The sequence below is a fragment of the Canis lupus genome, chromosome 1 (assembly GCF_048164855.1).
Source record: "Canis lupus baileyi chromosome 1, mCanLup2.hap1, whole genome shotgun sequence".
NCBI classification, from domain to species: domain Eukaryota; kingdom Metazoa; phylum Chordata; class Mammalia; order Carnivora; family Canidae; genus Canis; species Canis lupus.
Genome location: NC_132838.1, coordinates 14,304,375 through 14,316,967, shown reverse-complemented (window position 1 = coordinate 14,316,967; position 12,593 = coordinate 14,304,375). Strand labels below are relative to the sequence as shown.

General features: G+C 41.4%; 1 protein-coding gene across 4 annotated transcripts in view; it reads left to right on the top strand.

Moving 5' to 3' along the window:
• SERPINB5 (serpin family B member 5) overlaps positions 1–12,593 on the top strand; it is a 77,480-nt gene that overhangs the window by 53,805 nt on the left and 11,082 nt on the right. For all 4 annotated transcript variants that reach the window (XM_072821240.1, XM_072821260.1, XM_072821272.1 and 1 more), the window contains 2 exons: positions 6,570–6,744; positions 9,851–9,988. In XM_072821240.1, coding sequence (XP_072677341.1) covers positions 6,570–6,744; positions 9,851–9,988 — 313 coding nt within the window. The remainder of the gene's footprint in view (positions 1–6,569; positions 6,745–9,850; positions 9,989–12,593) is intronic.

Sequence of the window (12,593 nt, the reverse complement as noted above, 5' to 3'; positions counted from 1 at the left end):
CTTTGCATTACCAAATGGGTTTTGAATAGAATCAAGCGGGTCTCACACCTCAGTCCCCAGCAAAATGTGCAAGTGTTTGATGGGTCCCTTGATGGGTGGAGAGATGGAAGCTTGCCTGAAGAAAGGATTCTCCATATGACTCAGCAGGTTTATTTCTTTGCTTCCTAACGCCTTGAATCCTGCTACTTCAATCCCTCTGCTTGACTTTGAAGATATGCAGTCTGAGCAATTTCAGTTACTCTGGTGCGGCAAGCCCAACTCTAGTTTACTGTTAAGCAGCAATGGGAAGGCTCAGTGGTGAAGATCAGGCTTTTAAACAGAGTATCTGAGCACAGCAGAGGCTCCTCTGGCATTAGCAATTAAGTAATTGACCTTATTACTAATATCTGAGTTGTCCTCTCCTGCTAACAAAGCACTTTTCACAAACATCTACTCATTTCATAACTTCATTTAATCCTCATGAGATTCTTTTCACACTGCAGAAGCTGCAAGATCCCCATTTTCTTAATCTGCTTCTGACTTTTTCTTTTTGAGTGTAGACAGCAGAGACAGTGTTTTTAGGCATTCCATTATAGTTATTGTAAACCTTGCCTAGGGATTGGCTAGACCAAACACTTCGAGATTTTTTTCCACCACATTTTTCTTCATTGGTAAACTGAGGCTAGCTAGACCTAGTGATATCCACAATAACGTGACACAGTGAAAAACAGTTTTTAAGGAATGAAAAAATTATGTACGTAGCCATGCACCCACGTGTGCATGTGCATATGCATATGCACATGCACATAGAAGAATGGATCTATAGGTGGGGTGGACTTATCTTGTTCAAATACAGCATGTTTGAGTGTGGAAGGGGCACTCTTGCTAATGTCAGGACAACACAGATAAGCCAGAACTGTCCCAGGCAAAGAAGGGCATAGGTCAACTTATCCATAAAATCTTTATCTCATTCAAATGGTCTACAGATGAAAAGTTTGAGGACCATTGGCTTAGATGCATTAGAAACTATAGGAATCTTTATGCCGGAGCCAGTGACCAGCTTATAGGTCTAGAGAAGTGAGCACACTCACACTGCTCATATGCTAGTGTGTGTGTCTCTACTGCAGGATTACCTGCAGTCTCTGAATTGGGTCCATTTTCTCTGGCACACATTTTTGCATGGCTAACTTCTCCTTCATGTGACTTACTTGGGTATTACTGTCTTGGGGGGACCTCACTAAGATTTTACTGTGAGTGAGCTGCTTCCCCTGAGGGCTCCCACAGTAACTTGTGCCACCATCCAAAAGCTAATCACACTATCACATGTGTCATGCCACATGACAGCTCCACAGTGGCAAGAACCATATGCATGTTCACTTGTGATTTCTTAATGTCTAGCTCAGTGCCTGACACACATGAGGGATGCAGTTAACACTTGTTAAGTGAAAGAAATATCAGATTAATAGTTTGCAATGTAAATAGCAGAAAACAAAAAAGAGCATCTTGGAAAATGGGGAAAAAAGTTTTGTGTTGATTTAAAAAAATGTGCAAAGTCTCATGGTGTCTCTGAAGGAGTAATTCAGGACATGTAGGATTTTTGGAACTCAGAAGACTTCTGAGAGAACACATGCCAGCCAAGACCCAATCACTGAGAGGGAAGGTGATGAGGTGTGGTGAGGAGTACCCAGCAGGCAGCTGGTGAAAATGAAGGTCTGGTTTTTCCACTCTCACTCTCCGTGTGGGTGGCCTGGGACAATCACTTCATCTCGGCCCGCCTTACTTTCCTCATCTGTAACACGAAGGGGAGGAGCCAGACTAGATCCATTCTAAGATCTTGTCCCACTTGAGAGGTTTATGATTTTAGGATACAATGCACACAACAGGCAACTTGGCAGTAAATTCTGGAAACTTTTTATTTGTTGCATTTGCATTTATTCTTAAATTTCCATCTCCCTTTTCTCTGGTTAAAATAAAAGTGCCTTTTAAAGATTTAAGTGACTAAAAGAGATAGTGGTTTCTATTTTGGGGCTGTAATGCAAATTTTCTTTGTTATAATTGTCATGGGGTTTTCATGAAAATGAAAGAAGTCCTCTCTGTAACAAAACCAAAAGAGTTGCAGCGATGTTAGCACTCTGAGCACAGGTCATTAGACATGTACATTTATTATGTAAAACTTGCTTATCGCTACTCTTTTTTTTTTTTTAATCTCTACTCTTGTACCCATAATTTTTATAGCATTTGCTACCCAAAATTGTCCATGTAGGACCTGGTGTGTTTTCCTGGGCTTGTATTGCTAACATTGTTGAGAATTGTTTGCATGCTTTGTCTGGCAGCAGACTCAGGTGGCAATCGGCCGTGGCCAAAGTCATCCCTTGGATCCACCTCAGACCAGATTGACCTTAAGTGTTGTAGGTCAGTTAGTACTAATCACCAAGCAAGTGATCAAATTTACCATGCAGCATCTGGTTGATTACTTGGTGATTGTCCCTACAATTTCCATGTACAGACATTTTCTTCTTCCTTTATCAAGCATCAAACAATGTTGTTGTCTCGGGGACCTCAGATATTGAGAGCTGCGTGACCTTCCCAAACTTTGGAGACTTTTTTGAGAAAGGAGCTTGTCAGCACATGGATAAGAAGGCACACCTCATGTACTGAGGATTCTCATGCAAAGGAACAGTCTTAAAAGGGAGGGTCTGCCCCTGTTGTGAAAGCTTCAGCTGGTAGACATGCACTGATTTGCATTTTTCAACAGGGACCTGACTCTAAGGCTTGAATTGCAACACAGTGTTAATTATATTGTGTAATCAACTGTGCTAAAAACCACCATGATCTTGTATTCGCATAGAACCATTTAGACTAAATTTATCTTCAAATGCCATAAAGCATGAAAGAATGGTGCTTCACTCAAACAAAATGGACATTTCCTTACCCTTTGATTCACTCCCAGGTGCCTGCAGTCAAAATTCCCTTAGCAGATTACTCCAAGGCCTTACACACACAAAAGAAATCAGACTTTAAAAGTAAAGTTTGTTATCAATTATGCAAAATGATTCTAATTTCTCTTCTGGGACAGTAGGAAATACATGCTGCAAAAGGACTACTAATGTCTGTTTAAGCAGAGTTGGTATGTTTTCATATTATTATTAATGCGATTAGGCCTCAGGTTGTAAAAGCTTTGAGAAGTTCGCAGTGACCTGGGATTAGGTTTTTCTCTTTGCAGAAGAAATAGCTCATTTGGGCATCTCTCTCTGATGGGGAAATTACTCATGTTGAATTTTAGCTGTAGATGAAGTTAGTACCATCAACGTTCAACTTGCTGTTGGAGAAAGCCAGACTTCTTGTCCTAAAAGTCTGTTACACAGATTCCCCAAACCTTTTGTGAAGTTTCTTTTAATCTACCCCAGTGGCTGTACTGGTCCAAACACCCTGTACATTTCCTTTACTGTCTCATTGCCCTCTGCACACCTGATGCTGGGCTGCTTCTCCTGGGAGTGCGAGGTCATCCCTCGCAGACCCCACCTCTGAAGAGAGAGGAGAAGGGGGTGGGCCTCAAAGACGTGTTAGATTTAAGGTTACCTGGTGGTAGGTTTTCAGTGAGAACATGGACCTCAGCTCACTTGTCTGTTCTTATCAGGGACATCAAATGAAGGAGGAAGAAATCACTGGAGATGACCAGTGAGCACGAACAGGTCAACAAAACCTTTTTTTTTTTTTTTTTTTGCTAATGAATTTGCTTTTACAGACTCCAAGATACATTATAATCCTTTTTAATCCATTCTACACACAAACCACATGTCCCAGAAAAGATAGAATTCTGAAAACATATTTGTAGGCCAGGGGTGCATTCCTTGTTCTTATCCTTGCATCTTCGAATTTTGAATTTCTCTTCGGGGATAAGGTACATAGTTGCGATCCATGCATTGACTCTAACAGCTCTTTAGGTCTTGTTGGAAGGAAGCCCTCCGTCTTGAGTGGTGACATACCTTGTCTGATGCCAGGGAGCATGTCCTACTAAAAGTCCTTCAATGTCATGTTTGCTTTTTGTGTCTGTGTGCGTGACTGCACAGTGCCCAATGGCTCTGGGGGTACGCTTCAAGCCTTGGCTTGTGCACTAGTCAGCCAGGGCTCGTAATATCATTCTATGACCCTGAGACACATTCTACCCTGGGCTCAGGGAGAGCCTGGAGAGTCCATGAAGCTCAGCTCTGTTCTAGAAAGGGTTATGCCCTGACTGCTTGAGTTACCCAGGTGCCTTCTGGCTTGATTGTTCACTACTGGATTGGACAGAGAGGTGGACCTTTCATTAGAACAACAATTCTCAAACTTTTAAATTTTAAGACCCCCTTAACACTCTTAAAAATTACTGCAGATCCCAAAGAACTGTTTTTCTTTTCTTTCTTTTCTTTAAAGATTTTATTTATTTATTCATGAGAGACACATAGAGAGACAGAGAGAGAGAGAGGCAGAGACCCAGGTAGAGGGAGAAGCAGCCTCCCCACGAGGAGCCCGAAGTGGGACTCGATCCCGGATCCCGGGATCACGCACAGAGCCAAAGGCATATGCTCAACTGCTGAGCCACCCAGGCATCCCTCTTTCTTTTTTTGATGTCGGATTATCTATCACTATTTCCCAAATTAGAAATTAAAACTGGAGAACTTTGGAAATATTTACTAATTTATTAAAAATGATGATAATGTAATCATGGTATATTAGCACGAATCATGTATCTTTATGAAAAACAACCACTTTATAAAGGAAAAAAGTGCAGTAAAGAAGAGTACATTGTTTTTTCATTTCTTCAAATCTCTTTAATATTTGGTTTAAGAGAAGACACACCAAACAGCCTCTGGAAAACTCTGTTGCACATTTGTGAGAGATTGAAAATGAAAAGACAAACAATGTTTATATGTTATTATGAAAATTAAGAAAAAATTATTGAATCCTTGTGCCCAACAAGGGGCTCGAACTCACAACCCCTGGGGTCAAGAGTTGCATGCTCCACCATGAGACTGAACCAGCTAGGTGCCCCTGAAAATGGACCCACTGACGGGGTCTCAGGGGCTGCCAGGGGTCTCTGGACACCACTTAGAGATCCTGCATCAGAATAAGAGTCCTGAGACAAGACTAGGCACCTAGTCACTGTTCTCTCCATATTTTTAGCCAAACCCACCTCCTCTCTTTTCTTTACCTCCTATGTTACTTGTTGCACGTCTCACATGGCATAGACAGCCCCACATTCTACTTATTTGTCTCTGTATCTGTCCAGAGAGATTGCAGACTCAGAGGAGGAGGGACTCAGTTGATACTTCTAATACTTTGGGTCGTGTCTTCCACATGGTAGGTATGTACTAACAACAAAAACAATAACAGCTCTATTTGTTAAATATTACTATGTGCTAGGTGCCCTACGAAGACATTACTGCTTGTACTGATCTCCTGGGGCTGCTGTAACAAAATGCCATAGATTGTGTGGCTTAAAATGACAGAAATGTGTTTTGCCACAGTTTTGAGACCAGAAATCTGAAATCAAGAAGCTGGCAGGGCCCTGCTCTCTCTGAGAGCCGTAGGAGAGAGTTTATCCCATGCTTTCTCTTACTTTCTGGTGTTGCCAGTGATCCTTGGGGTTCCTTGGCTCGTAGAAGCATCAGTTCGATCTCCGCCTCTGCTGTCATGTGGTCTTCTCCCTGTGTGTCTTCACACCATCTTCCTTTTGCACAGGTCTCTTGCTGTGTCTTTTCTCCTGTTCTTACAAGGACTTCGGTCATATTGGATTAGGGCCACCCTAATGACCCTAACTTGATTAAATCTGCAAAGATCCTATTTCCAAATAAGATCTCATTCACGGGTACCCAGGAAGTGGGACTTCAGCATATCCTTGAACTTACTAAATATTATTTATTAAATATTAGAAAGTTCAAGTTACCATGATACTTACTAAATATTAAGTTGAACCACGCAGAACTGCTGTGATTTGACTGTTTTTTATCTGCAAAAATGTTAATTTTATATGGCTTAACCTAAATCTTAATTGACACAAAATTGGTAAAGAAAACCAATGGATTTTGATCAGTGTTGTCAACTGTTTGGTCCACTTGTTGAGAAAGAGGCATGACTACCAGGATCCTGACAATGGCCTTTGTGGCTGAATAGGCCTGAATTTGGAAATTCCAGGCAAAGCAGTACACACAGAGGATCTCACATACTGGACTGTTCAGCTCTTAGGACATTTTCCCATTGGCTTTTAAACTTGCATTTATTGAAAGTTCCTTCTTCTACCCAACACCATCATTTTGTGAGAATTCTTGTTGCATTGGCAGAATGTAATTGAGAACACCTTAAAGATGCTTTAAATATTTTATTTATTTAATTGAGAAAGAGAGAGAGTGTGCATGAGAAAGAGAACATGAGGAGCAGAAGAGGGAGGGAGGGACAGAGGGAAAGGGAGAAGCAGGGAGCCCAACGTGGGACTCCATCCTGGGACCCTGGGATCGTGACCTGAGCCGAAGGCAGATGCTCAACCGGCTGAGCCACCCAGGTGCCCCTTAAAGACACTTTAGAAATAACTTCATCCTTGTCCTTTGCTCCAGGCCCACAATGGATGCTCTACGATTGGCAAATTCAGCTTTTGCAGTTGACCTTTTCAAACAACTGTGTGAAAAGGAGCCAGCGGGCAATGTCCTCTTCTCTCCAATCTGTCTCTCCACCTCTCTGTCACTTGCTCAAGTAGGTGCCAAAGGTGACACAGCAAATGAAATTGGACAGGTAAGCTCCATACTTTGTTTCTGCTTTGAGTACAAAAAGGGTTATTAGAACATGTGGGCAATGCCTAGGGAAAGTGAATGGAGTCTCTTGGAGAAAATTACTCAGGATTGAGAGTTGTGCCATTGCTAGCACCCTCTTAATCAATTTTTAAATGTGAAAGTTCATTAATCGGTCCTGCAACCCACATTTACAAGTAGCATGTTGTGATGGAGAACCCGGGACCTGCTAGGGAATCACAATCTCTATACTAACAGATGGCCTTCGGCAAGTCTACCTGTTACATTATAAGGATCAATCAAGATCGTGTTTGTTAAATGTGCCACTGCAGATACCCCTTGTTTTATGCATGAAATTTATTTACAGCATCATGCTTTATTTTAAGATGTAGGCATTCTACTCTATAGTACATTCCACCCTATATTAATATATTCATATTAAATAGATCTGTGCTTATATGTTGGTACAGAAATAACATTTTAAAATTTCTACCTTCAAATAACAGGGATGAATAAGAAGATGATTGTGCTTTCTTATGTTTCAGAATACTCCCTGGGGCTTGAGTATCCCATTTGAGAAGATTGGATTAAAAATTAAAATGATGTCACCTCCTACCCCATAGTATATAGTTGTATGCATATGTGACTGTACATGTGTGTGCCTGTGTATTTTTTTTTTTTTTTTAGAGTTTCTGTTTTTGGGTATGGTTGATTATCTAGGTTGTAAAATCCTTAGACCTTCAAATGAGGTGATCTTCCAGATTAGTACATTTTAAGTAGTCATTTACCTTTATTTTAGTTTTTCATTTTTTTTCATTGTGATATAGTTGACATATAACATTAGTTTTAGGTGTACAATATAATGATTTGATATCTGCATATATTGTGAAATGATCACTGCAGTGAGTCGAGTTAACATCTATCTGCACCTTCTAACAAAATTTTTTTCTTCAATGAGAACTTTTGAGATCTACTCTCTTGGCAACTTTCAAATATACAATATAGTATTATTAACTACAGTCACACTGCTGTATATTCCCATGAATTATGTATTTAATGCCTGGAAATTTTTTCCTTTACTCATCTTCCCCTCTTAGATACTGGGTGGATGTGCTTCTAATTCCATTCCAGTATTATTCTTATGTTAATCATTTTAGGTTCAACAGATTTTTTTTTCCTATTAACTCACAAGCACTTAAAAAAGGAACATCTTCGGGGATCCCTGGGTGGCTCAGCGGTTTAGTGTCTGCCTTTGGCCCAGGGTGCGATTCTCCTGGGACTCCAGAATCGAGTCCCACATGGGGCTCCCGGCATGGAGCCTGCTTCTCCCTCCTCCTGTGTCTCTGCCTCTCTCTCTCTCTCTCTATGTCTATCATAAATAAATAAATAAATAAATAAATCTTTAAAAAAAAAAGGAACATCTTCTTATATATATGAATCTCCAGAAAGTATGACCCACAAAATATTATTTGGGTCAGGATGAAGAACTTACACTCAAAACTGAGTTGTGGGCAGAAGAGCTGTCTCTTCTCATGCACCCCTCATTCCCGACTCCCCCACCCCTCCATCCCTACCCCATTTTTCCTTTTTCCTTTCTTATCTCAGAGAAGGAATGGTAAAGAGAACTTCCCAGTAGTGGGTCTGTTCTCATGAATAATAATAAAGCTCTTTTCAGCTCCTGCAAATGTTTTCCTGGTAGTGGTTACCTGGGTTCTTTAATTTTCTGGTCTTTTTACTTGTCATTAGGCCTGAGAGTTATGTACTGCCTTGGACCAGCCAGTTCGACTGGGCAGTACTGAGGCTTTGTGAGTCACTGGCATAATGTGCCCATTTAGTGACATTACCTGAGGTGGGGCAATCAGGACCATTATTATGAGTTGGTAGTGAGGGGAGGATCACCTTACGCTGATATCACGTTTTGGAATACTATGAAGCAGAGGAGCTGATGGGCTATTGGTTGGAACAAAAGAAAAGTTAGGAACAAAAGAGAAGAATTCAAGCCTTCCAGAAGATAGCATCCTAGTTTTAAGTGACTTAGAATATTACAATCAAAATAATAATAATTAAAGTTTTTAAAGATTTATTTATTTATTTATTCGAGAGAAAAACATGAGCTGGAGGAGGGGAAGAAGAAGAGGGAGAAGCAGACTTCCCCCTGAGCAGGGAGCCCGATCCCAGGACGCTGAGATCATGACCTGAGGGGAAGGCAGATGCTCAACCCACTGAGCTCCATTATGATCAGAATAATTAGTAACATTTTTGAATCTATATGATGTTTTAGGTGTTTTACATACAATGTCTGTAATGGTCATACCAACTCAGAAAAGTAGGTATTCTCCGTCCATTTTACAGATGAGAAAGTGAAGCTCTGAAGAGTTGGGCAAGATTATATTTCTAGTGAGCACAGGCTGAGATTCCAGGGCAGGGCTGTCTGACGGAAGCCCCCGAGGGCAGCCAACCATGTATGGTAGCTGCCTACCATCAGCGATGCACCAGCATGTTCGGTTAGACTGACTGAAGGGACTGAAGACCCTGGCTAGAGACACCTGTCTCCCTGAATCTGATACCTGTCTAATGATGGTCTGTCTTGGTATTAGTCTCTCTCTTCTTTTGTCTCAATTGGATAGAAATTATAACCCAGCTTTGCTCTTACCCAAGTTCGGAAAGCTTTCTGTTATGAGCATTAGAGGCATCATTTTGAAGAATGGACACCATATCCCCATAGTTGAATAAAGAGAAGACTATCATTATGGCACTGTTTCTCAACTAGGGACGGTTCAGCTCCCTCCTGTCCCAGGGACATTTGGCGATGCCTGGAGACGTTTTTGATTGTCACAAATGAAGGAAGGAGTGCTACTGGCACCTAGTCGGCCAGGGATGCTGCTCAGCATTCTATAATATCCAGGACAGCACCCCCTCAACCACGCTCCCCGCCAAGAAGAACTATCTAGCCCAAAATGTCAATAATACTCAGGTTGTAAAGCCTTCCTTTATGGGGACAATTGAGCAGAGAGGTACTGATCCCTCCAGGCGGCTGACCATTGTCCTATATCCACTGCAACTGGAAGAGGCAATGCTTCCTGGGTAATGGATTATTTTTCTCCTCACAGGTCCTTCATTTTGAAAATATCAAAGATGTACCCTTTGGATTTCAAACAGTGACATCGGATGTAAACAAACTCAGTTCCTTTTACTCGCTGAAACTAATCAAACGGCTCTACGTGGACAAATCTCTGAATCCTTCCACAGTAAGTGGGTTCAAGCAATTAGCACAATTGCACTCTTTTATCAGAGGTGGTTAGACCTACAATGTTGTTGTCAGTGAAATTCACTTCTAGGATGCTCATTTAGGATTTCAGGCTTATCAAAATAAGCCAGTCCTAGTAATGAGTGTGTGTGTGTGTGTGTGTGTGTGTGTGTGTGTGTGGTCTCTCAATCAGATGGGAGGGGGAGCACCAAATACGGGCGACTCGATCTGGTGGAGGCTGGTGGCTTTGGTGGTGAAAGAATTCACCCAAGGCAGCACAAAGGAGGTAGAGGTTTATTGCACACACCTCAAGGGAGTGGCAGGCAGGACAGCAAGGAAGAGATTGCACCATGAGGCAGTGGTGGGCAGGCTGAGGAGGTATGGAACCTATAGAATCTTCCTGTCTTGGTACCTATGTCTGGGTGTAAGTAACCCATGGGTTGCCTAGGGCTTGTGGATATCTTGCAGGGTGTCGCCTAATGGGCCTGTTTATATTTATCCAGGAAAGAGGGGGTCCCTGCAGGTCCCACCTTTTTCAGGTTTCTGTTGCTCAAGTTGGTTGCCTAGAAGCAGCCTCTAAGGAGAGAGGGTGAAGATAGTGGGAATCACATCTAGCTAGAATCACTTCGCAGTCACATCACAGCTCAAAATACAGAGGAGCGGTGGGTTTCCCTCATTCCTCTCAAACATGCCTAAATCTCACTCTTCCTCCTGGCTTCCTCAGAGGGGAGTAGAGAATGGGAGTACTAAGTCTCTAGTAAATGTATCTCCACAGATGCAAGACAGCTCATGACTTAAACCTATTTCTCCTTAAACAGCGGGGCAAATGGCCTGGGTCAACCTTTTAAGTTCTCCACCGCATTTGTTCACGTGCACCATGTTCTCTTGATGGTTTTCAAAAATCAATAAGAAAAATAGCAATTGCTCGAATCGGTCACAAATTGGTTTTGTTTGCTTTCCAGGGCTGGTCATGTGGGCATCTATCCACAGTAGCTCTCGGCGTTTAATTTCAGCTGTTTCTTGAAGGAATCATATATAAAGTACACTGTAGTTTCCTGACATTTGACCCCAGAGGATATCATAATATTTTTACAATCTGTATTTGAAACACATAGCCAGCCTCCTAGACTACTACATAGAGGTTCTTTCTCTACGTTACTGATACAGAGTTGATTCTGTTTGTGTTTGCAGGGTCAAAGTTTCAAGCTTTCCGCATCTGATAGGGAGACTGCCAGTTAAATATTTTACCATAGTTTTACTACTTTCTCTTGTAGCTGTTTGTTTTTCTGGTCAAGATCTTTGAGGTCATGAGTTACTAGGTATTATTGTGACTTTATTCTTATTGTGTGAAGACATATGTACAGTCTTCTTTTCTGCCAACAATTACCTGGGGAATTAAAAAAAATATGGAGTTGTGAGTTGGGGTTTGAGTATGGAAACATTTAAAAAATTCTCTAGGTGGTCCTTAGGAGATGCTTAATACATTGTATTGCTAGCAGTGAGGATGGGAAGGCCCTTTATGTTGCTGAGGTTCTGATCTTCTCCGTGGCCCCAACTCTCTCAGGTGATGGCAATACTCAGTCCCAAGGTGGGGTTGCTGTTAACAGAAGTGAACCAGCTAAGGCTGTAGCTGCTTCGAAGGAATTCAAGGAAGCCCTTGTGCTTAGGACATTCAATCAGATATATTTCATTGGGTTGAACTTCCATTCTACATTCAGAATTATTTCAACCAAACTTGTAATTGAAATAAAGTTTTTAAAGGCTACTTATTTACATATTAAAGATTTTATTTATTTATTTTTAGAAAGAGAGAGAGCAGGAGGAGGAGCAAAGGGAGAGAGACAAGCACACTCTGAGCTAAGCATAGAGCCCAACGCAGAGCTTGATCTCATGACCCTAAGATCATGACCTGAGCAGAAATTGAGAGTCAGATGTTTAATAAACCGAGGCACCATGGTGCCTGGAAAGAAATTTTTTAAATGACTGCTTTCCATTTCCCCCTGCTGGGTGTATATCAGTTGCAAATTTACTGGTAATAGAAGAAACAAGTGTGATCAGAGGGGTGCCACCTGCATCAGAACTACGTGGGTGTTTGTTAAAAGTGCAAATTCTGCCTCAGATCACTTGAAAAGATCAATAGGGATGAGGTTTGGGGTTTTGTGTTTCCAGCAGGCCTGTGATGGAATCACTGCTGTGTTCTCTACAGGACGGTGTTTCAAAGTTAAATGTGAGAAGAATCACCTGAGAATCTTGTTAAAATGCACATTCTGATTCAATAGGTCTGGGGTGGGGCCTGAGAGTCTGCATTTCTAATAAGATCCCAGGGGATGCTGTAGCTCTTGATCTCTTGGTCCTTGGACCATACTTTTTGTAGCAAGAATCTCTACAGTCTATTAATTTCAGTGAGGATAGGAGTTTTCCACTCACAGAGTTCTCTTTTCTGTACATTTCTTCTCTTCTCAGATATATATAAAATGTACATTTTAATGTTTCTAAGTTGGAATTTGTGTTATAAATTTTTATGTACGTTTAGTGTAGTGTTCCTTTTCCCTCCCTGAAAGCTGCTACTACATTGATGGAGGAATTTAATAATTGATATTGTCTTA